This window comes from Heloderma suspectum, chromosome 9 (assembly GCF_057233095.1).
Source record: "Heloderma suspectum isolate Gila_16-S chromosome 9, 16-S_ref, whole genome shotgun sequence".
In the NCBI taxonomy this organism is placed as follows: domain Eukaryota; kingdom Metazoa; phylum Chordata; class Lepidosauria; order Squamata; family Helodermatidae; genus Heloderma; species Heloderma suspectum.
This window is the reverse complement of record NC_139466.1, coordinates 42000656-42026009: the sequence shown is the minus strand read 5'-3', so window position 1 is coordinate 42026009 and position 25354 is coordinate 42000656. Positions and strand designations below refer to the sequence as shown.

Below are 25354 nucleotides of genomic sequence, written 5' to 3'. Positions count from 1 at the left end.
GGATAATGTCTGGGCTGGAATATAGCCTGGACAAACTGACTGATCTTTTAATTGCACTTGGGTCACAGCCAGAAATGTTGTGAGGTGATGGGAGCCATGGGGTGTGTGTGTGTGTGTGTGTGTGTGTGTGAGAGAATCTTCCTAAGCCAACATTGAGATAGCAAAACCTAAATATAACTAGCCTAAAACATTTTGAGTAATTTTAATTTCTGGAGTAACTTTAATAAAAGAAAATCAATGGCAAATGCTCACCATGTTATCAGAAAAATGAATTATTCGCCCCCCCATTTGTGTTTTAGACAGAAAAATCAAAGATGCCAGCCCACCAGCCAAGAAAACGACTTCCAGTCCACTTTGCCAGCCCAGAAATAACGCAGTCATGGTTAACTAACAAAATGATTGCTGAAATTGACAAAAAGGTGGTACTGAATTTCTGCCTCTTTCTCCTTCATTGGCAAGTATATGCAATGGAGGGAACTAAAGCAGGACATCAGTGCTTTCCTTAATTGTTTATCGTACCTATGACTTTACACACTTCGTCCAGAACAGTGGAAGACAGGAATAGATTTACTACTTATTGTTCAATTACCTCAAAATGCCTGGTACATTTCCTCCTACTTACATAGTTCTGTGGGCTAGAGCATTTTTCCCTCTTCATGCCCTTGGGGTTGAGGCTTTACTTGAACCTGAGATTTGGTCTAACATGGGCCTTTTGATTCTCGCACAGCTTATGTAAACAGAATCTTCCAGCTGGATCCACAACAGCTCCTAACCTGGGGATCCATGACCAGAGTTTAGATGAATGCTTTTTAGACGCTTTTTAGACGTTCATTGTATAAGTTCTCAAATAGCAGTGATCGCTCAGAGCTTCTCCAAGTGTCCGAATCTATGTGGGGAGGATCATGTTAATATTGGTTGAACTATTTGGCCATCTCTGCTTGAGTTGCTGCATCGTTACCCATCAAATAGGTTACTAGGCAGATATGGCTGCCCAGCAATCTCCAAGGCTCCAGTGCTGCATGTTGAACACTGAAGTGGGATCCTGGTACCAATCCCTCAAACCTCACCCCATCTAAGGAATATTCACCTATGTGAATATAGCACAGAAGTAGGGAGGCCCAGACACGCTTAATGATCACCAGGAACTACAGAATGTTGAGTGTCAGTTGGAAATGGAGGGGAGAAAGGAGAGAGTGATATAGTATCCCAGAGGAAGGCACGTCTAGCCGGCCCTGTGAAGAGGAGCACTCCTGTTACGGGGTGAGAATAGACTGCAATGTTTTGCACATCCCATGAGTAGAATTCAGTTGCCATTCTATGCATGACGCTGCCCCAAGCTGGAAGGTGTTAAGGACACCTGAATACTTAGTTCCTCTCAAATTTGGAAAACCCATCAAAATACTCCATAATAGTTTTAAAACCAACAAACAAATCTTCATTATTACAGAAGACACAACTGCTATTTTAATAGAAATCCATGTTCGTTTGGAGAATGGAAAAATGATAATACTCTCATCTTTTGTCAAGCTGACTCCTTCATGGCTTACAATCATGATACCCACCCACCCTTTCTTCTGTAGTTACTCAATAAAAAGGAGGGCATTATATTTTTAGTTCCATAAATACATGTTGTAGCAGTGCTGCATGTTGTAGAAGATGGTGTTGAGCCTGGAAGACTACAGTTATAAGAACTTTGTAGCTAAGAACTAGTCCATGAGTTTGCTTTTTTCTTCCTCCCAATCATGCATTGTGTCGTGCCTGTTAGACTCAGTCAGGCACATTGCTTTGCAGTCAATACAGTTTGAAGCCAGGGGACATAAGTAGCCTGAGAGACAGAATTATAGTGGTTCAGAAGGGGGCAAGGGAATGGAGTGGTGAAACTATAGCAGCTATTGGGGTGCACATGGCAGGGGCCATACCTAGGGGTGCTGTGGCTTCACTCAGGGGGGGCAGGCACAATGTGTCCAATTCTGGCCGCTGCGTAACTTTGCTTGAAGGCTTCAGTGTATCAAAATATGGGCTATTCCTACCCGTGCGAAGCCAGGTCTGTTTGCTAGTTGGTAATAAGAGGTTGTTTTACACGCCTGCGGAGGATCAATCTGATGAAAGGAATGTGCCCACATCCTTCTTCCCATCAGATCTACAAGGCACTGTACCAAGACTGCACAGGACCATATTTATGAGGTCCATCCTCTTCTTTAAAGGGAGAGGAAAGGTTATTGTGAAATAAAACTATGTGCATCTGGGTCACTCTCTGGCGCACCAGCTCATGTGGTGCCTTGTATGCCTGCTGGAGAAGGAGATACATACGCCTGCTTTCTCACCACAAGATGTCAGTCTCCCGTTGGCTGCGTATGAACTGCTCATGTCCGTAGAGTATCAGTACAATATTGCATAGAGTTACCTTGTTAACATTACAACTTGCAACCTGTTCTTGCTGTATATAAACTGCACTGATAGTACAAAGCTTAATAGTTATTAGGCTTTATTTCTAATTTTTATTGGTTTGGTTCGTAAATTTATATAGCAGTCCGATAAGAAACCTATTTATAAAGAAATATGATCACTGAGAAAGGTTGAGGTCGTGATAATTCCGCACCTGAAACAACAAGCTTTACTCTTGTGCTAATATGTCTGTCCTTTTTTTTCCAAAGGAGATGAAGCAGAGAATAAATCGGCAGCTGTGCCAATGGAAGAGGAGGAAGATGATGACGATGATCCTGAGAATAGGTATGATTCCATCCGTAAGGACTTTAAAAAGATTATAACACACCCTAGGCGTGGGCGCAAACAAGAGCAACGGAACAGCAAGCAGGTTGTAAAAACCAGAAGTGCCTGCCTTGTAAAGACTCGCTCACAGGCTTCCCGCAAGTTTGAACGAGAGGCCAGAAAACAAACCCCCAAATCCAGAAATGAAAAGAAAATGAGAAAATACATTTAAGTGTTAACTCACACACCTTGCATAGGGTGTGTTATAAATGCACTGCAGCACTGTCCGTTTTAAGTTTCCATGTAAAATGTGGATTTTATGTAAACTGTACATTCAGTCACATTTCTTTTCTTAAAAATTGATAATTATGGCTGCCCACAGGAATAAGAGATGCAGATTAGCAACTATTCAGTTATTCAAGATCTTTGTTGTGGCTCTTGAATTCCTTTTTAGTTGTGTAAATTAGTTCTTATGAAAGCCTGATAAGAAAGCAGAGCCATAAATGGGCCATGCTTTTGGAGAAAACCGTTTTGTAATATCCTAAACTATTCACTTCTTAATTTAAAAGTGAATACTTGGTGGCATTAATGTGATGACTTGAATTTGTGCCCGCTTCAGTCATTTGAGTGAGTTTTTATTGGCATTGTTCGGACTACAGTCGCATGTTAAATTTAAACATGTGCATAAATGTATATTTGGTATTAAAATTTAATGTTAAAATATCACTGTAGTTAAGGATTTTAGTTTTGTAGGCCTTTATAAATTTTCAAATACATACATTCTGTAACTGTAAACCGGAAAAAGAATAAAATAATGAAATACTTAGCAGACTTAGGTTGCAATCCTATACTGACTTATTGACCCGGTTTGCATGTAATGGCGAATCATGGGTTAATTAACCCACGGTTTCCTGTGCACAAGCAGGAGTGAGCAAGTGCTCTGCCTCCTGCTCCTCACTTCTACTTTTATACAATAACCTATGATGGCTGAGTTGTGGGTTGCTGAGCGTAATGTGTGAACCCAGAGCTCTGGGTTGTTTAGGGACCACATAACCCAGTGGTTAACCGAACAATGAACCATGAGTTAACTGCTGGGTTGTTTAGCCCCTAAACAAGCAGTGCTCTGGGTTCACACGCCATGCTCAATAATCTCTGACCCATTCAATTGTAGGTTGTTGATTAAAGCGGAAGTGGCTGATGTGCCCGCTCTTTCCCACTCGTGCATGGCAAATTATGAGTTCAAGCATGACATGCTAACTGGGTCATAGTGGAACTTACTTTTGAGGAGGCATGTATAGGATTGTGCTGTTACAGGATTAACAAAGTATATACTGACAAGCCATCTATGCTTAATGTTGGTTACCAGGCAGTTTCTTTTGTGGGAACTCTTTCTGCAAACTCAATAAAATATAAGATATATTTGACAACGATAAATGTGCAATTGGCTTTGTGGAGTAAGAATTGTTTGTTAACAATTTACCTGGTTTTTACCTGCCTCATTATAGAAAATGAAACATATTTTGGGAGTTTGTACCTGAAGTGAATTTTAACACTTGTTCTCCCATATGGACTTGGGTACAGATAAAAATGCTGCTAATCTAGCTGTTACTTGCTTTTAACACACGTTTAAACCCATGTTTAATAGTGAACTTTAATAATTGCTTAGGGGTTGACAGTATAGAATGATAGCAAACTTTTAAAAAATGTATGTTTCTTTTAAAGAACCAAATTCATTTCCTTATTTAATAGATTTTAAAAGCATTTCTAGTAGCTAACATTATATAGAAAATTAGGTGTTTTGCTTGGAGTATTATCCTTTATTTCGTAATACTTAGCAAATTAATCCTGAAATATTTTAATCATAAAGAATAATTTTACTTAGTAAATAAAAGTAAGTTCCTGGAATTGCTTTAAGGGGGAAGAACCCCTGAATACTGTATAATCCAGGAAAGTATCAATCTACCTCTCTTAGATGGAGTTGGTGTTCATCAGCAAATAGTCTTGACCGATATACAAGATGAATATTGGCTGATATGTATTATACTGTATTGAAACACTTCATTTTGTGTCAGAGTTAGGAAAATGCAGTTAAGTAGCTGGTTTGATGATCATGTATGTTAGAGAGATTCAAAGAGCTGCGTGCAGAAATACTGCAGGACATGGAGGATTTTCCTAGCACTCCTTCCTGATGCGGTGCCTTGTACCCCTCCCCCTGAAGAGGAGCTCCTATGGTACAGAGGGATGATGCTTGGTGTATTCCCTCTCCCGCATTTATAAGCTGAAATGCTTTCTGCATGCACATGGGCCTGTTTGGATCCCTGCCATGGTGAGCCCGATTGAATGATCAGTGACTTGCACCACGATATACCAGTCCCAAACGTTAAAGTAAATGCTCTTATGGGTTGTAGTTTAACTGTTGCTTGCTTTTTTAGACAAAACACCCACTTCTACCAGGCCAAAGAAGGATGCTAGAGATTTGTAGTAATGTTATACAGCTTGGACAGTTTTACCTACAGCTTTCTTTTCCTGAAGAAATCATTTTTAACATGCCTCTTATTAAAATGTTAAAATAATCTTTTGCCAAAGTGCAATATTTTAGTGGGTCTTAATATAACAGACAGTGCTGTATTTCATTGTGGTGTGTATTTGTTTCTTATTGGTTTGTCTGAACTTTTAAATAGTGCTGTTTTAATATGTTTGGAGTTACTTTTGTTCGTTAAGAGATTCATAGTGTATTCATGCACAATGCCTTTGAAGTATTTGATGGATGCAATAAATTTTTGTAAAACATGTTTCTCGTCCAAGCATTTAATTTAAGAAATATAAAACACATTTTTCTACTAAGATATTATAGGGATCAATTAAGTTGTTTTCATTCATATTGAGAATTTGCCCACATAATACTCAGTTTAACATACCTGTGGTCTCCTCATTTAAAGCTAAAATGGTTAAACATGGCACATCAGTTAGTGTGTCTTTAGCACATCACTGCAGTTTTCTTTATATATTGGGTACTTTCAGGCATTTGTAGAGTTTGTCAAATGTATACTTGTAAACATACTCCTTGATTCTAGCTGGAGTTGTTGTATCCCAGAAGACTTGTGCATGCATTCAGGACTTCCCATAGTCTTTCCAGCTGTGGCACCCTGCATGAGTCATGCACATGTGCTGGAAAAATTGCTTGGTGCTCTTCTCCCGTTGATATAAAAAATATTGTGTTGATTTGTCTGGTTGTATGAGTGAATCCATGTTTGGAACTGGTGCGAAAGGTGCCTATGGAAAATCAGCAAGCCTGTGTGTGGTCTTAGTCTTGCAGTTAAAGCTGCAGTGCAAGAGACTTCAAAATATTTGGAAGGGGGCAAAGGTTGGCCTCTCCAGTATTTTAAATTTAATAAATAAATGCAGATACTGTAACTGGTAATACACATGGGGGGAAAATGGAGATAGCCCTAGGTGCTGATAAATGAAAACTGCAAGCAAGTGCCATTTTGGTCTTCTGGTAAATTCTCTATCGGTCTTCTCCAACTTGGTGCCCTCCAAACATTTTGGACTACAATACCCATCAGACCCAGCTAGCATGACCACTTGCCAGGAATGCTGGGAGTTGTAGTCTAAAACATCTGGAGGGCATCGAGTTGGGAAAGGCTGTTCTATATGAGAAAGCAGAAATTGTTTACTCATGTTTTACAAATCAGTGCTTTTGTGAAATTTATTCTTAACTGCCAAAACACTGATTTTAAAATGAAATTATATAGCTAGATTTAGAGGAGGTTAGACATGCTTTAGTTCCGTTGCAATCAATGGGACAAGTTGATTATGACTAACTCCCTCTGCAAACAAGCCATAGTGATTTTGGAGGGGTGGGGGGGTTTCAAAAGTTTTAAGGAAGCCCTAACCAAGTTAGGGTCGTATTGTGGGTGTAGCCATATTCCACACATCCTTTGCACCAAAATATGAAAAAGTTGGGTCATGTAAGAGTAGTGATACACTGCTTATCAACGTTATGTTTTTGGGTGTTCTTGGGATAGATTTCAGCCTCTGAGCCTCATCCATTTGGTTGCATTTCTTTTCCCTGTTCTAAGAATCTAGCATCTCTTGAATTTGATGTCCTTACAAGAGTCAAAATGGGCTTTATTTAAGAAACAAAACTTTTCAGTGTCACTTATAACTTAGGAGGATTAACTTCTGAAAATACTAAATCATTACATCTTGTGTTTTGAAACCTGAAACATTTGAAAAATGTTTTTCATTGCTTTACTCAATAAAGCAGGAGGTGAAAAAAGCTTGTGCCGATACCAAAAGCTACATTTTCTTAATTTAGACAGATTTAATCAGAAAATGAATGCATCATATCCCATTTAGTTAATGTTAAGAATCAATTACAGTACCATGTTACTTTCCCTTTTCAGCTCTCTATAGGACCCAGGTCAAAACCAGTTGTAGGCTCCCAGTAACTTCGGATCAGGAGGACAGATAAAAGAAAAGTGATTTACAAAGAAGCTGTCATGTAAAACAAAACTTTTTTTCAGTGATCAGGTTTAAAATTTGAGAGACAACAGATATAAAAAGTGAGAAATGTAGATATTTCCATTCAGTTTCATGGTCACTATGGTCCAGTTCATGATCAACTTTTTTTGTACTCCTTAACACATGTCTGCACAACTTGTGACCCACCAGGCTGAATGTACTATATTAGCTATGCATGGTGGCCCAACAGGGGCTCAAACCTTCTGTGTTTGCTGCTTGTTAGGACAACAGAAACAGGGGATCAGGAAACATACCTACCCTTTTGTTGTTCTTGGGGAACTTTGAATCACAACATGTGACAAAGTGTATGTGAGAAACCTTCCACTTAAAACAATCCTTGTCATAATTCCCTATTTGACGTCTTACTAGCACAGTTACTCTAAATACATCTTACTGCTGTTCTTCCTTGATGACCAATGCAATTTATGTATTTGACAAAAATATGAAGATTTTTGATTAACATCGGACATAAAATAGACAATGTGTTTAATTTTCTTTTATGGTGTACTTATTACCCAGTGTGATGGACTTGCTATAAAGATTTGTTAAGTTGGCGTTTTCTATGCTTTTAGTTTACTATTACTCATGGGGTGCAATCTAGTGGCACATGCCAATCACAGTATTTGGGTCTGGTTTAGACCAGTAATGTTCTTGTGCCAGACCAACAGGGGCTCATGAAATGGGAGTTTCCAAAAGCAGCCTGCAGTGTGAGGGCCTATTGTGCTGAAACCAATACCGCATCAACTGGCTGCACGTTTGAAATCGTGTGTACACATCCAGTTATTAGGATATGGTCAAAACACAGCAAATCTGTCAATAACTTACTTCATTAGGGCATTGGGGACCCTGTTAGCTTCCCCCCATTCCTTATCTTTGGTCGTCAGTTATATAAATATAGGAAATATCCGGTCAGCTGGGATTCCTTGAAAACCATGGACAAGCCATAACAGTTTGCACTAATTTCTTACATCATGGTTCATTGAAGTGCGGTAACTATAGATGTTGTGCTATAACAGGGACAGAGTTCTTTCAGAGTCCTGGCAATCTCTAATTAGGAAGGTAGACAGATAAAAGTGAAGAGAAAATATTAATTCTGGTGTATTTTGGCTTGCCCCACGATGAGATGGAGTGGTGTTGCACATTGTGCCAATATGACACATGACCATGTGATGGGAAGCCCCAAGTGGATTTTTCTGAAGTTGAATTGGACTTGCAAGTGATTAGCCCCACACCCACCAGAGCCATGCCACTATGAGGGGGAGGGAGAAGGTTTGTCTCCGCCTTGTACTGCTGCTGGTCATTTTGACCTGCCTGGCTTGTCTTGGCACAAGGAGATAAGTGTCATTCATTTGAAAAGGTTGCACTGACAATTGTCCATGTTGTGTTCCTAGTTGTTTCTACTGCCATTATTTAAAACAAACACGGCAGCAAACGAGTACTGTTTAAGGCAGGACAGGTTGGCAATCGAGGGCCAGACTAGAAAGGAGCAGGGTGTGTATCTTTCCTAATATTCTTAGATGAATGGCTCACCCAATTTGAATTGGTTAATGGAGCAGGGTATTTTTAAAGGCACCTCACAATTTGAGTCTTTATCTAGAATTCAGTGGCCATCTGTGATTTGTTTATCATGACGTGCGAACCGGGAACTCTAGCTTGTCTCTCCGTAGGGAAGCCAAAGTCATGAACCATGGTTTGTTCTTGGCTTATGACTCTGGCTTCTCTGAGGAGATACAAGCCAGAAGTCCCAGTTCACATGTCACGATAAACAAACCCATGGGAAGGCCTGCAGTTTGTTTAGCTGCTCCTGCTTGCAGGAGGAGCTAAGCAGGAGCAATCGGGTAGGGTGCACCAGCATATTAGCTCATTCACAGTAAGCCAGAATTCTTTAGACCTGATGTTGGCATCCAAGGGACATGGTGCTGGCTTCCTTTGAACAGCAGCCCCAAACACTTTTGCAACAGAGGGGCTTTTCAGTAGCAGCTTGTGATATGGCATGGAGGTCTGGACCACTGGGTATGCCCATGCTTTCTCTTGCCTTTAAAGATGCATTTCTTACTTTATGTTTTGGAGGCCATCAGGACTGATGTGGGATTCCAATATTCAGCTAAATATTGCTACACAGTTAAGGGAGACAAACCGATGGGAGACAAATGAAAGTTTAACCATGCAGTGGAACTACATCGGCAACAGATATACTATAGAACTTGAAAATGTTTATTGCCATTGTTCATAATAATCACTTCATTCTCCCACCAGCAAGTTGATACACCAAATTACTCTTCCATTGCCAACATGGTTTGTTTCCATCCGTTATTCTTGCTCAGTTCTTAAACTCTTGAGCTTGCATTATCTAATTAATACAGTTGTACAATTACATTTGTCATTTACTGATTTTTATTGGTGAACCAATGGAATACACCTTTTTTGTTTTACTTCAAAGAATTGCCAAGAAAATGCTTTTAGAAGAAATCAAAGCCAATCTTTCCTCAGAGGAGGATGCTTCTTCCGATGAAGAATCTGATGATGGGAAAAAGAAGAAAGGAAGGCAAATTGAAAATATAGGCGACAATGGTGAGCATCAGATAGAGGCACAGTTCTTGAATGGTTGTAATTTGAAAGTATTTAATAAGAGACAATTCAACAGTACATTCCTTGCTACAAAATATGTAAACTTGCTCAATATTGAACCCAAATGGGAATTGGTAGTGAACAGATTACGAAGATAACTATCTGCCCATCACTGCCACCTAAACTTGTGCTGAAGCCTTTGTATCAATGCCTGTGACATTCCCTTAAGCGTAACTTGCTTGCTTCCACAGTAACGTTAGTATAGTAAAAACAAGTAAATTTTATTTTGTTTAGTGGATAAACTGCCGTTCTCAAGTCTGTCATAATGCAAATAGTGTGGTGTTACGTGAAGTTGATGTATCTCCCCGTGCTACTGGCATCGGCTGCATATGAGAGGCTTTATGTTGTTGTTTTTCTGTGACAGAAGACAATGAACAAGAAGATGACTCTGACTCTGAGTCTGACTCTGATTCAGATGCTGAAGAGGCTAAGAAACCTAGACATAAACACCGGTTGTTAAGACATAAGTTGACAATGAGTGATGGAGAGTCTGAGGAAGAGAAAAAGGGAAAATCTAAAGAGTCAAAAGAAGTTAAACGCAGAAATAGAAGGAAAGGTACTCTGTGTGTGTGTGTGTGTGTGTGTGTGTGTACACGTGGATGTGCATGCATAACAGAGCCCATACAGGCAGTTGATATGTGGTAAAATCCTCCTTGCCTCTTGATAGGATGATGCAGATAACCACGCTACTCAGCAATGGGAGGAGTCATCCTAGGACTGTTTAGTCGTGTATGTGAGTTCAGAGACACAGGTCAGGTGGGGCCGAGGGAGATCTTTTTTGCTTTCCCCCTTTGAACACTAGAGCTCCACGCATGATTTCACTTAGCTCAGAAGAGGTGTGCCGTGTGGAGTGGATAGTTGCTCTTGAATGCACGCAAGCCCAAAGTCTCCTTGGGCATGTAGAATTAACTGCTGTGTTCCTTGGATCCTAGCCATGTAGAACCATAGCAGCACAGGGACAGTAGAATTCTCCTGAATCTGAGGTCATGCCACTGCTGCTGCTTCATAGTCAAAATCACATTGATAACACAAGAGTATTCAGAATGAGAAATTAAGATCTTTGGGTGTCCAAATAAGGATAAAAAATTGTACCTTTAAGATTTTTTTCACTTAAAAATGTTTATCCTAATTTAGAACTTTAACTTTTCAGTATCTCCTAAATTATCTTCCTGTTTAAGAACTATCTCATTTGCTACTTTTTATTATAGTTTTCTTAAACTACCTGTATTGACCAGAACTGTGCAACTACTTGTGGAGGGCTTTTGACTTCTCTTCCTTGATCATCTGCATGGTAAAATGATTTTGAAACTGAATGGGGTTTCAAAAGCAGTTTATAATATGCAATAGGAGTTTGCTGTGAAGAGAAAGAGTGTCAGAAATCCTTCTGGATACATGCAAACTGTCAGACACACAGCACAATCCTTTCCATGTAGAACTGGATGGATCAGTCTGTTTCTGGCCCATATCAGTTTTGCTTGTGTTCAATCATTTAATTAATTAATTAATTAATTAATTAAATGTATTAATCACCCGTCTGGCCTGCACCCAGCCACTCTGGGCGATGTACAACAATAAAAACAGTTTACACAATAAAATTCAACATTAAAAACATTACATTTCTAAAATTACCCTAGCCCACCCCAAATGCCTGCCTGAACAACCATGTTTTTAATGCATGGCGGAAGCTCATTAAAGAGGGGGCATGGCGGAGTTCATGAGTCCATTCCATCCTGTTTGCTGTGTATTTAAAGAAGTACATTAACATTTTCATTTAAATTGTATGTATTTCCCCCTAAAGTAAGCATGTTTGTACACACTTTTTGATCCGAGAATTTTATCGCAAATTTCAGGGAAGTGTGCAGTCTGAAGGATAACTGGGTTCCAATCTGCATAGTAGTCCGTGAACTGTAAATTAGGTTGATCCGTTTAAAAATGCAGAATTTCTCCAGCATCATTAGTCAGATGTAAGTCTCATTGTTTTCAGTGGAGCTTACTCCTAGGTAAATGTTTTCCCTATGCTGGGCTTACTTCTCAGTAAACAGGATAGTACTGTTAAGAGTAGCTGTCTGGATTCTGACCTTCAGAAGTGTTTAGTCAACTCCCAGAAGCCCCTGCCAGCATGGCCAATAGTCAGGAATGCTGCAAGTCCAAAACATCTGGAGATCTACTTTCTGCTCACCACTGCTTTAGAGGACTTGTTTGCATGCAGGCAGATTGAGAATAGTTCATTTTTTTACATGCTGCTTTTCAAAGACCAGGTTCGCACGACACGACAGTCCATCATGGGTTAATTTTCCATGAAGGAACTGCAGCACACGCCAGCTGCCATTATGAATATACAACCCATGTTCTGTTGTAGGGTTATGTGAGGGTTGTTTAACCCTCAAATAACCTCTGCTAGCCAGGTTCACACAACACAACAACAAAATAACCTTGTTTGTGTACAGTTTGTCTACAGTTTAAAAACATTGTTTACCAACAGCAGAGTCTGTTAGTTATGAATGATATACAAATAAAAGATCACATTTCACTTTTTCTGCCTAATTCCTCTGCTAAATTGTTTTAATATATGTTCCAGATTGCATTGAAAATAATATATCTATTGAAACAGCTTTATTTATTCTTTGCTTAATTACTGTTTGCTGCTGCAGTTCCATAGAGACTCAGTACTCAAGTCTAGATCATCAGAATTCTCCAGCCTGAGAATAAATGTTTAAAATAAATGTTTCTTCTTACACATGCCAGCAGATGGCACAGTTTCCACATTGTCTTTTGGTTCTTGTCTTGTCATAGTATGAGTCTTGGTTCTATATTTACCTTGTTTTACTAGCTTTGTGAAAGTGTTGGCAAATATTTGACATTTAACTGCAAGAGCTGTTTTGATAGTATTTTTGTTTGTTTAATCTTAAAGTGAGCAGTGAGGATTCAGATAATTCAGAAGGAAATGAATCTGGGGTCAGCGAAGATGTTAGTGAATCTGAAGATGAGCAACGTCCTAGAACAAGGTTTCTTTTTTGTTGTTGTTCTATTGTGGCGGTTCCCAGTTAATTTTTCTCTCTTTCTTCCTTGGTATTATGAAAGAGAGGAGGGTAAATACAGGTAGCTGGGGAATGCTGGGAGTTGTAGTCCAAATATCTGGAGGGCATTGCTGTAGAGGAAGGCAAGATAAATTGGGAACAAGCAAGGAGGATCTGGAGGACAGCCTCTACCTCTTTTCAGAGAATCAGGGAAAAGGGCATGGGTTGGATTTGCTTGTCCTTTAGGCTCCTCTGGATTGTAAACTTACTATGCAAGTTGCTGCTACTGTTACTCAAAAGCGTGGGTTTGCAATGAGATAAAGCACTTTTGCTGCTTATAGATGGGGTGGTGGGAGGAATGTCAGTGCTTTCCAGGAAGAAAAATGGAGCACAGCACTAATTCCAGACCAGAAAAAGAAAGGAGGCAAAACTCACAAGGTTCTGAAGAAATCAGTGTGACATAATGACCTGGTTCCCATATAACAGCAAGCCACCGTGGGTGAATTTCTCTGCTGGGCTTGTCCTTTTGCATTTAAAAAATTTAAGCCATGGTGGTGGTGTGCTGCAGCTTGGCCTTATGTGTAAACCCAGCAAGAGTGGGTGGTTGGGGTAGTTAGCAAGCCACACAGAACCCATGGCCTGTTTTAGGGTTGCAGGTGGCTTGCTAACCGCCCCAACAACCCACCCTCACCAGGTTCGCACATAATGACAACCTGTGGTACGTCCCCGCCATGGCTTGAATTTACGAAATGTCGGCCAGCGCCACAACAAGAAGACTTGTGGGAAATTCACCCATGGTGCTTCTGGTTACATGTGAACTGGCTCTTTCTCTCATAGACATAAGGAATGTTTGCAAATTTAACCAGTAAACTAATGACTTAATAATTAAAATTAATCTAAATGGGTTGCATCCTTAGTAATTCTTTTGAAATATTAATTAGTATAAGACATAATATTAAATCAAAGAATATGTTTCAGTCAACAATTCATTAGTTTGAAGGTAGGAATAGTTCACTCCAAATTATAGGCAGCAACAATTTAATTTGACTTTTAAATAAAGGGCAGTATCCAATTATGTCATTCTGCTAGTACAACTGATGTTGCACTAGCAGAAGCTAGCTTCTGAAATATGCGCCAAGGGAGAATCCAACTAAAGTTACATTTGCACAAGCATAATACATAACCATTTGTGCAATGGTAAGATTTGGTGGAGCTCCGCTAGAGCTCTTTGAGTTTGTGGAATGTTGGATACTGCCAAAGTACAAAGCAGAAATAGACTTCAGGTTAGTTGCAATCAGTAGTTTATTAATTTGTGAATAGTAAGGTAGTCCATTCTTGATTGGCTGGGCTGTTAGTTTGTTAGTAGAGGAAAGAAGAAAGTAGGGAAGAAGAAGGTCATCATTTTTTGTTGCTTCATTTCAAAATATTGATGCAGATGAAACACAGGAGATAATTAGTTCATGAACAAAAAGGATGAGAAATGGCGGCCACACTTCTTGGATTGTTTATAGTCTTTATTAGGGACAAGGTATAGATAAATTTCTACTGAGCAGTAAAATTGGCCAAGAAAGATCCATTTTAACTCTGTTTGTTTACTAGTACTGCTTAGAAAACTTTCTTCAATTTTTCAGATCTGCCAAGAGAGCTGAATTAGAAGAAAATCAGCGGAGTTACAAGCAGAAAAAGAAAAGACGGCGCATAAAGGTCCAGGAGGATTCATCTAGTGAAAACAAGGTATTGTGCAGTCATACTGGAAAGAATTCAAAGAACCATGGTGCTAGTTGGTGGCTTCAGGGAACCTTAACATTAGTTCTCTGATTTCCAAGGATTCTTTAGACTGCCCCCCCACCCCTGCATAGGCAAGCTGCTTTTGAAATTGAGTGGAGTTTCAAGAGAAGTTTAATATGGCAGCAGGGTTGGTCAACTGCTCAAAGCAGGAAGGAAGTCAGACTAGCATTAGGCTAAGCATCTGTTTAAATCCTGCCCTCTGTTGTTTACATGAAATGATTTACTAATCAAATTGATTAATAATCTCTGATAGTCCAACAAAACATATTCTATCATATGATAGTCATTTTTGTGGACCTTCCAATTTCCTTTAATGTGTTACAATTCCTATTCTTGGAATAAGTTCTGTTTTGTACTTGTTGTGTCCCTTTTTATTCTTCCTGTTGTGTCATGGCAAGCAACTTTTGTAACATGGGACATTTCTAAAGCAGTTTATGATACAACATTGGGGGTAGGTGGGGTGCTGTTGAAAGAAAAGAAGTTTTCAAATGTGTCTGTCAGCCCTTTGGATGCTGTCCTTCATTTTTTCACTTGGTGCCCATAGCACCATGTAAACCCAATGGGCAGTATCCATCGGGGTGCAACTGCTAACATAAATTATGCTGCACTCATGTAAACTACTCTAGGGAATGCCAATAGCATTAACTGGCGCACCAGTTTCCCAGGGAAATCAACATGCCAGCTAATCCTATTGGTGCTACGCTGGAGTAGTTTATGCTTGCGCAACATAATTTACATTAGCAGTTGCGCCCTGTTGGATACTGATCATTGGTAGCAAACCAGACATGACATTGTGACCTCTGATGTCCCATCATGCACTTCATTCAGTTAGTGCCGCCATGTGTTGCGCGTTACCAATATTTGGCACAACTTAAAAATAATAGGAAATGGGTAATTATTTTTGTTAATTTAAATAGTATTGTTCTGTTTTATTGTAACATTTTGACCACATTTTATTTGAAATGTTCATTAAGAATATAAAAAGGTGGTAGATTTTTCATCAGTATTTTCTTTGGACTTTTACAGAGTAATTCTGATGATGATGATAATGATGATTCAAAATCTCCAGGGAAAGGCAGGAAAAAAATAAGAAAAATTCTTAAAGATGATAAACTCAGAACAGAAACACAAAATGCACTGAAAGAAGAGGAGGAGAGAAGAAAACGGATCGCAGAAAGGGAGCGCGAGAGGGAGAAGCTGAGAGAAGTACTTTTGCTTTATTTACACAGCACTATTGGGGCTACTGCATTTGCTGATGGCTTTAAATACATGGCACTGGGATTTAAAAAAGTAATTTTACTGGGTGCAGACAATATGTTGGAAGTCCCAAGAAGGAATTATAATAGAAATATTTTTGATGTGCAGTACCTGATGTGCATGTAGGTATGCTGCTGAGAGCATTCGTAGTGGGATTTTTTTTTAGTGGGGTTTCATAATGTAGTTGTGAGGTTTCGAGTAAAAGTGCTTAACAGCATTTGACAATTAAATTGCTCTTCTTCAAAAGCAAACAGTGCTGAGTGATCTGCAAGGCATTTCAAGTGCAGAACACTGAGTACTTGATTTTTTTTTAGCTGTGGCACTTGTCTTGTTTAGTGATTTATTTTGATTTTTATGACTTTTTATGATTTTAATTTCATGTATTTTGAGTATTACTATTGCAATAAAAAGATGGTGTACAACTTACCTAAATAAATTATAAACAAATAAATTAGCTATTGGGTTTCCTGACTTCAGCTACATTTACCATTAGTTGAAAATGTTCACATAATCATGCAAAGCTTATTGCCTTTTGCAGGCTTTTTATAACATCAGTTCATCAACACAATTTGGCACAACCATGGATTTTGCACAGTATACAACGCTGAATTGTATCTACAACCAAAATATTTTTTTCTATTACAGGGGACAGGGCCATACCCCTCCAAATGCTTGTTCAGGGTCATAAAACGTGTTCATTCCTTTTTCTGTCATATGAGTTGTACTCAACTGACAGTGGTCATTAAGACCTCATTTTGAAGCTCAATATTGCTTTCAAACTGGTAGAGTTCTGTGTACTAAATTGTAGAAGAAATATAGCAGTAATTGACAGCCAAACAGGAAATCCCCAGATTTAAAGAGATATTTGCACCCATTATCACCAATGTGCAAGTAGATCCAGTAATGGCTTATATTCACCTTATATTCACCTTAATTCACCTACTAGTCATCATTTCACCATAATGCATATCATTACAGTATTCCCATGTGCACATGGTATCTTAGCCCATCAAATTTCTGAAAAATACAAAAATCGCCCACTTTTGCTGCCCCATCTCAGCATGAGCATGAAGTATTTTAATGTTACAAATGCATTTGGTTGGTAGTTTAGCGACTCCAAGAAAAATAGTCTTGATATTCTAATCCAGTGTATGTATAATGACTGCAAATTTTCCGCAAAATCCATTACTGTGGCACAATCCATGTTGGTTTTGCATGAAGTGCCCTTGTCAATTAATACAGAGTAAGTGCTTCACACCTCCGGACAAATTTACTTACAACTTGAAAAGAGTAAGGTCTCTCAGATATTTAGTTTGGCTTTAGTACAGAATTTCTGTGTTCTGGTGCTCTGTATAGCTTTGTTGTTTCTGTAATAGCTTGAATTATTTGCACAAAAAATTTATTTCCAGGTGATAGAACTAGAAGATACTCCTTTGAAATGTCCAATTACAACTAAGCTGGTTTTAGACGAAGATGAAGAAACCAAAGAACCTTTAGTACAGGTTCACAAAAACATAGTTACAAAACTGAAGCCACATCAAGTAGATGGTAAGACAATATGAGAATAACTTTGCCCTCGAAACTCTGGATTTCTGTGGGTTTATGTCTTGAACTGGTTGGGTTAGAGAGATGTTGCAGTGTTCTGTCACTGCTGTTGTAAAGCAAAACCATAAATGGGTACCTGATTCTTGACTGCTACATTTTTAAGGATTTTTTAAAAATATTATTTCTAGGTGTTCAATTTATGTGGGATTGCTGTTGTGAATCTGTGAAAAAAACAAGGAAATCTGCAGGCTCTGGATGCATTCTTGCCCACTGTATGGGTCTGGGAAAGACCTTGCAGGTATGTTTCAAGGATCTATTGGCAGGGATGGACCTTGCTCCCTCCAGCTTCTTCCGCTCAAAGCCACAGGATCCTGTATCGTGAAGAGCTTCTCCAAGCCATCAGTCCCAATGCCTTTTTAAGCTTTTTTTGTAATAGTTCTCATTTGAAGGCAAGGGCATAATATCCATTTTATATGTAATAGATGGAGGCAGGGGGAGATATTTGTTACATCCATACCACCCTTTCTCCAAAGACCTCATGCTTTACGTGGAGGGTGGGTATCCAATTTTATTCTCACATTAACCCTGTGAGACGGGTTAGGCTAAGAAAATGACTTGACCGAGATCACCCAGTCTGTTTTATGGCTGAGCTGAGAATTTGAACTTGAGTCTCCCAGTTCAGGTCGAACACATCTGGTTGGATCTAGACTTAGTCATGCTTAGAGTAGACCCATTGAAATCAGTGTGGAAGTTAGTTGTGGTTAACATAAGTCAAACTGGTTTCAGTGGGTCTACTCTAAGCATAACTCAGTCTGGATCCAACCCTCCATCTGCTATATTATGGTGACTTATTGCAGCTTCCCTTGCAGGTCAATCCCCCTGCAGCACTGGAATATTTATCTAACCTGACTCTTGAAAACATGTAGGGGAGGGTCTGTATAGCCTTCCGAAAGGAACATAAGAAACTTTAAAAATGCATGTTTTTAAATAACAGAGGCAGAGTACTGCTGCAGAAGGATGGGGTAGATATGATGATCACCATTTTAAAGGATGGATGGATGCTCCTTTGCTAGAGTGGTACAACTGGGGAACCTCTAAATAATAAATAAGATTGAAAAATGGAGCCATGCACAGGAAGAGTTTTCACTCATCAAAATTCATAGCATGAGGTCCTTATGATGCGGACCCAGAAAGGAAAGATACTTATGATGCTTGTGTAGTCTTGTTCCACATGACAGTTGCAATAGCAATGGATGTGCTATCTGAGGGAATGATTGCATTTTCCAGATGTAAACTGAAATGCATCCTGTGCTGCGAAAATGCTGTAAGTTTGCAGAAGGAGCACAACCCTGGGAGGAAGATTTCAGGACTGCACCCAAGAAATGCATAATAGTTCTGTATGCATTGCTCTACAAACAAAGACGTGCAAAATTCTGAGTGTTTGAGGGGGATGTATCTTTCCTTTCTGGGTCCGCAACCCCACCCTGAATAACTCTAGCACAATACAATTTAAGTAGATCTTTTTCTAAGACCCAGAGTTTCCTTGTGCCTTCCTATGCTAAAGTTGCACATTTCGGAAAGGATTAAGCAAAGTTATGGCAGTATGCTTAACTACTTAGAGAGGGATTATTATACAAGAACAAGAAAACAGGAAGAGGGCAAAATACGTGCAGCAAATTAATATAAAGAGAAAATTATTGATGTGTAAGGTAAAAAGAATCAAATACATTTAATGGGTTGTATCCAATGGCGTCCTTAAACCAGCAGAACAGATACTATTGGCAGATTGAATTCCCTTGCACTCTGCAGCCTGCTATGCACCCTCCAAATCTGCTCTGGAGAGTTGGGGGACCCTCCGGAGCAGATTTGAGGGGCATGCAGGGGGAGGAGAGGAAGGGAAACTCCCATTGCACAAGTTAAAATTGTGTAATGTTAGGTTTAGGCCAATATGAATAACCAGTCTTGCCCCAAGTTAATTATGACATGCATTAGACAAAAAGGAAAGGAGGTTTGTAGTTAGTTTAAAAAAAAATTTTTTTTTACAGACTTTTATATTAATTCTGATCTCTGGCTTTTTCCTGTCTTGAAGGTAGTTAGTTTTCTTCATACTATTCTGCTGTGTGACAAATTGGATTTCAGTACCGCTCTTGTTGTTTGTCCGCTGAATACGGCCCTGAACTGGATGAATGAATTTGAGAAATGGCAAGAAGGCTTAGAGGATGATGAGAAATTGGAGGTATTTACTGATCAGATGAACTTGTGAAGTACTTACACATTCAGTTTCAATTGTGATAAATTTCATCATTCAGAGGTGTTAACAAAAATTTCCTTTGAGTATACAGTGGAAAGAAAACATTTGAGAGCCCTAATGATAATTACGGAAATTCCATAATTTTACCATGATAGCCTTCGTGAATCAAAACCAATCCTCTTCTAAATATCCAATAGGGTTTATATTAATCAGTTCCGTGTCTTGTGAAATAAAACAATGTATAAATTAGGCAAACAATGAGTACTTAAGAGTCAGGGTATGTGCAAAAGTATGTGAACCCCTGGTTGCATCAACTCAATTACAGGGAATAATTAGAATCCGGTCTTTAAGCAATTAGGTAATTCTTCAGGGGTGAGTTTGGGAGGCCCCATCCTATAAAAGGATCAAAAACTTGGTGACTTTGGTCTTCACCATGCGGTTGTGTGGGAACATGTCATGCCATGATCAAAAGACATCTCTGAGGACCTCAGAAAAGCAGTTACTGCTGCTCAACAGTCTAGAGAGGGTTACAAAACAATTTCTAAGGATTTGGGGCTCCACTAGTCCACTGCCAGACAGTCTGCAAACGAAGAAGGTTCAAGACCACATTCACTCTACTCAGGAGTGGTTGTCGTATCAAAAACAAACCAAAAACAAACTGGCGCATCACCCAGGAAGTCAAAAAGAACCCCAGAGTAACATCCAAGGATCTGCAGGCCTTGGCTAGTATGAGTGTTCATGACTCAGTGATCAGAAAAAGACTGAACAAGAATGGTGTTCATGGGAGGATAGCCAGGAGGAAACCACTGCTCTGTAAAATGAACATTGCTGCCTGTCTGAAGTTCGCTAAAGATCACAGAGATGATCTCCAAGACTTCTGGAACAATGTTCTCTGGATAGACGAATCAAAGGTAGATTTTTTTGGCCTCAACGAGAAATGCTATGTTTGGTGAAAAATAAATACTGAGTTCGAACTGAAGAACATCACCCCATCTGTCAAGCATGGTGGTGGGAATGTGAAGATTTAGGCCTGCTTTGCTGCCTCAGGACCTGGACAGCTTGCTGTCATTGACACAACCATGAACTCTGCAGTGTATCAGAAGGTTTTAGAGGAGAATGTCAGGCCATCTGTCTGTGAGCTGAAGCTGAACCAAAAGTGGGTCATGCAACATGACCTAAACATATAAGCTGATCTACAAAAGAATGGCTGTGGAAGAAGAAATTCCATGTTTTAGAATGGCCCAGTCAAAGTCCAGACCTAAACCACATTGAAATGTTGTGGCAGGACCTGAAGTGAGCTGGTCATGCAAGGAAGTCCTCAAATGTCACTTGAAGCATTTCTGTAAGGAGGAATGGGCCAAAGTTCCTCCAAACCTATGTGAGAGACTGACCAACAGTTGCAGGAAATGCTTACTTGAAGTCATTGCTGCTCAAGGAGGTGCCACCAGGTAGAATCATAGAATAGTAGAGTTGGAAGGTGCCTATAAGATGATGAAGTCCAACCCACTGCTCAATGCAGGAATCTAAGTCAAAGCACCCCTGACAGATGGCTGTTCAGCTTCATCTTGAATCCTTCCAGTGTGGGAGAGCCCACTACCTCCCTAGTAATTGGTTCCATTATCGTATTGCTGTAACAGTCAGGATGTTTTTCCTGATGTTCAGCCGGAATCTGGCTTCCTGTAACTTGAGCCTATTATTCTGTGTCCTGCACTCTGGGATGATCGAGAAGAGATCCTGCCTTCCTCTCTGTGACAATCTTTCAAGTACTTGAAGAGTCCTGTCATAGCTCCCTTCAGTCTTCTCTTCTCAAGGCTAAACATTCTCGGCTTTTTCAGTCTTTCCTCATAGGGCTTTGTTTCCAGTACCCTGGTCTTCCAGTTTCCATTGCCCTCCTCTGAACGCTCTCCAGTTTGTCTACATCCTTCTGAAAGTGTGGTGCCCAGAGCTAGACACAGTACTCCAGATGAGGCCTAAGCAGTGCTGAGTAGAGGGGAACTAGTACTTCCTGGGATTCGGAAGCTATATTTCTATTAAAGCAGCCCAAAATAGCATTTGCCTTTTTTGCAGCCACATCACATTGTTGGCTCATATTCATCTTGTGATCTACAACAATTCCAAGATCCTTCTCGCTTGTACTATTGTTGAGCCAAGTATCACCCATCTTGTAACTGCATTTGGTTTCTTTTTCCTAGGTGCAGAACTTGGCATTTATCCCTATTAAATGTCATTCTGTTGTTTTCTGCCCAGCGCTCCAACCTATCAAGATCACTTTGAATTTTGTTTCTGTCTTCCAGAGTATTAGCTATTCCGCCCAATTGTGTGTCATCTGCAAATTTTATCATCATTCCCTGCACCTCCTCCTCCGAGTCAGTAATACAAATGTTGAAGAGCACTGGGCCCAGGACTGAGCTCTGTGGTACCCTGCTCGTTACCTCTCCCCAGGTGGAGAAGGTCCCATTGATAAGCACTCTTTGAGTCCGATTCTGTAGCCCACTGTGGATCCACCTGGTTGTTGTTTCATCTAGCCCACTTTGAGCCAGTTTGCTCATCAGGATATCATGGGGCACTTTGTCGAAAGCTTTGCTGAAGTCGAGGTATATGATGTCCACAGCATTCCCACAGTCCACAAGGGAGGTTACCTGATCAAAAAATGAGATCAGATTTGTCTGGCAGGATTTGTTCTTGACAAATCCATATCGGCTTCGAGTAATCACTGCATTGTTTTCAGGGTGCTTTCAGATTGATTGCTTTATCATCTGCTCCAGAATTTTCCCTGGGATTGATGTCAGACTGACTGTTCTGTGGTTCCCTGCTCCCTCCTTTTTGAAGAGAGGGACAAAATTAGCCCTCCTTCAGTCATCTGGCTTTTCACTCGTCCTCCATGATTTCTCAAAGATAATAGACAGTAGTTCTGAGAGTTCTTCTGCCAGTTCCTTTATTACTCTAGGGTGCAGTTCATCTGGCCCTGGAGATTTGAACTCAATTAGGTGTTCCTAATCATTGATTGATTGCTTTTATATCCCGCCTTTTTTCCTCTTGTAAGGAACCCAAGACGGCTTACATTCTCCTCCTCTCCATTTTATCCTCACAGCAACAACCCTGTGAGGTAGGTTGGGCTGAGAGTCTGTGACTGGCCCAAAGTCACCCAGTGAGCTTCCATGGCCGAGTGGGGACTAGAATCTGGATCTCCCAGCTCCCAGTTCAACACTCTAGCTACTACACCATGCTGGCTCTCCAAAGTAATTACTTTGGTAGTACTGAATCTAAAGGTTCACATACTTTTTCACACATGAATATTGAATGTTGAATCAGTTGTGGATAAATAAATGTGAAAAAGCATCATGTTTGTGTGTCATTTGTTTAATCAGGTTATCCATTCTCTATCTAGGATTATAAGGTTAGATTAAGATCTAATAACATTTTAGTTTGGAAATAAGTGACAGTCCTAAGGGGTTCCCAACCTTTTTCTTGCCACTGTATCAAAAGTTTATTTAAGTATATTCATGTTAACTGTTGCATATTCTGGATGCATTGAGAACATGTTTGGTGTTGAAAAAACATTGTTTTTCCCCCCTACAAGGTCTGTGAACTAGCAACAGTGAAACGCCCTCAAGAGAGAAGCTATATGCTGCAAAGATGGCAGGATGAAGGGGGTGTCATGATCATAGGCTATGAGATGTACCGTAACCTTTCACAAGGGAGAAATGTAAAGAGCAGAAAACTGAAAGAAATATTTAACAAAGCACTGGTTGATCCAGGTAAGCCAGAATACTGTGGAGGTCATATTAAGTATTCTCTCTGCGGAGGAGGGGACATTCTTGGATGGATAGTTTTTTCCATTCCATACTCAAAGGCAGGGCTGTGTAAAATAGGAATCCTTGACTCCATCTGGCAGGGGACCTCCACACAACTTCTGTCGTGCCAACACCAAGATGCTTACTGTGCAGCCCTTGACTGATTGAGCCCAACTCTAGGACAGCAAGTTGGCAGAGTCCAGGGGACTGGGAAATAAAAGAGTCGACAGCCAACTGCCTCTCCTTCTGCTGAGAGCATCTACCATCTGTCTCTACCCCAACCTTCTCTGTAAGGACCTGCTCTCCACACAGATTTTTATAGATGGATAAGGCAAGTAGCAATTATAGATATTGGGGAGGGAAGAAAAAGGAAAGAACTTGGATCTCATAGCTCTCTCAGTCCAGCTCTGATCCCTTGCTGTCTCCATTGCACAAAAAAGACAAGAGCCATAAACTTGACACTCCACAGAGCACACACAGCCACTTCCTTTGCCATTAGGGCAGCAGCGACAACTTCCAACAGGCATCAGTCCTCTAGGCCAGTAAGGTGGCAAGAGTTCATGGGCCTGGGGAGTGAAGTAAATCAGCCTCCTTACTGAGATTTCTTAGAGGTTCTGGAAGGAACAAGCCCCATAAATTGGTTATGGGAGCCGCTAGCCTGGATAGCATGCAATCATCGTCTAGATAAATGAAATGGTGGGGTATGTTACCATTAGACACATGGGTCACATTGTTTTGTAATCTGAAATAGTATTACTAGACTATATGGAGATGGTTGCCCCTCTTCTCATAGCAGCCAGATGGACTATTGCTCAAAAATAGAAAAGATTGCCCCCCACCCCCCAATATAATATCAGAGGGATACTGAGAGTTTGGAACAGGGTGTCCATTATTAAGTGAACGAATGCGATTAGATTTAGAGAAGGTAAACAGGTTACTGAAAGATTGAATGTATACATTTTTTTAAACTTGGAAGTTATTTTTATTGGAATACTTGTAAATACTTTAAGACATGACAACAGCATACATTTCCCTTACATTATTTACATTTTTATGGGCGGGAAAATAAGGCCTGAAAATGTCTAATTTGAGAAAGCCTGAAGAGCTGTTCAAATAATTATATGTGCTTCCTAGGAAAACTTACCTGAAGATAATAAATTATAAGGTTTTAGATTTAATTACTGTATCCATTCCAGTTGCCCAATTTGTACAGTGTTCATTATGTTACTAATTAGTTTTATGAAACAGCGCATTCCTGGAAGTGGAAATTTTTTCCATGGAAAAAAACTATTCTGCTGATGTTTCCTTCCTACCTCGCTGCTGCTGTTTTCAGATTGTCACTTTATGTTCTGTGAACTCTGTTAAATACAAACAAACTGCCTAGAACAGTTCCTATAGAATATGGGCAGAGCCCAGAGGCAGCATTCCTATAGCACATTCCACCCAAACATGCCCTCCACAGAGAGAGAATGTTGGTATACCCCATGAATGTTGGTTCTTTGTTGAGAGAGGACATCCTGACCATCCAAGGGCATTCATGTTGATTATTTCGTGTCCACAATCCCTACAGGGTTGTAGAGATCAGGCGAAGTCTGGATTAATTCTTACTTTAGTTAAAAGTAATTCAAGTCCTGGGAATTACCCTTTTTCTTTTCTTGCTCTGTGTTTCTCATCTCCATGTTTATTAGTGTTAAGAGTTGGTTTGAGTTTTCTGAATATCTGCCTGCACCTGCAGAACTCCACAAAGTGGGTGGTGCTTCATCTTGCCAAACAGGATAAAAGATTCTTGTTTCCATAGCTACATTTCATTTCATAGTAAAATTTGTAGGAGTTTTTAA

At 39.9% G+C, this 25354-nt stretch overlaps 1 protein-coding gene across 8 annotated transcripts in view; it reads left to right on the top strand.

Moving 5' to 3' along the window:
* The window catches only part of ATRX (ATRX chromatin remodeler), a 137148-nt gene that overhangs the window by 49778 nt on the left and 62016 nt on the right, over window positions 1-25354 (top strand). For 7 of the 8 annotated variants that reach the window (XR_014784880.1, XM_084814220.1, XM_084814214.1 and 4 more), the window contains 10 exons: window positions 2655-2730; window positions 9677-9807; window positions 10229-10420; window positions 12776-12869; window positions 14513-14615; window positions 15696-15875; window positions 17336-17474; window positions 17660-17769; window positions 19561-19707; window positions 23303-23480. Coding sequence is in view for 7 of the 8 variants with exons in the window: in XM_084814220.1 (XP_084670346.1) it covers window positions 2655-2730; window positions 9677-9807; window positions 10229-10420; window positions 12776-12869; window positions 14513-14615; window positions 15696-15875; window positions 17336-17474; window positions 17660-17769; window positions 19561-19707; window positions 23303-23480 (1350 nt within the window). In the remaining variant the exon portion in view is untranslated. The remainder of the gene's footprint in view (window positions 1-2654; window positions 2731-9676; window positions 9808-10228; window positions 10421-12775; window positions 12870-14512; window positions 14616-15695; window positions 15876-17335; window positions 17475-17659; window positions 17770-19560; window positions 19708-23302; window positions 23481-25354) is intronic. The other variant, XM_084814216.1, reaches the window with a different exon arrangement.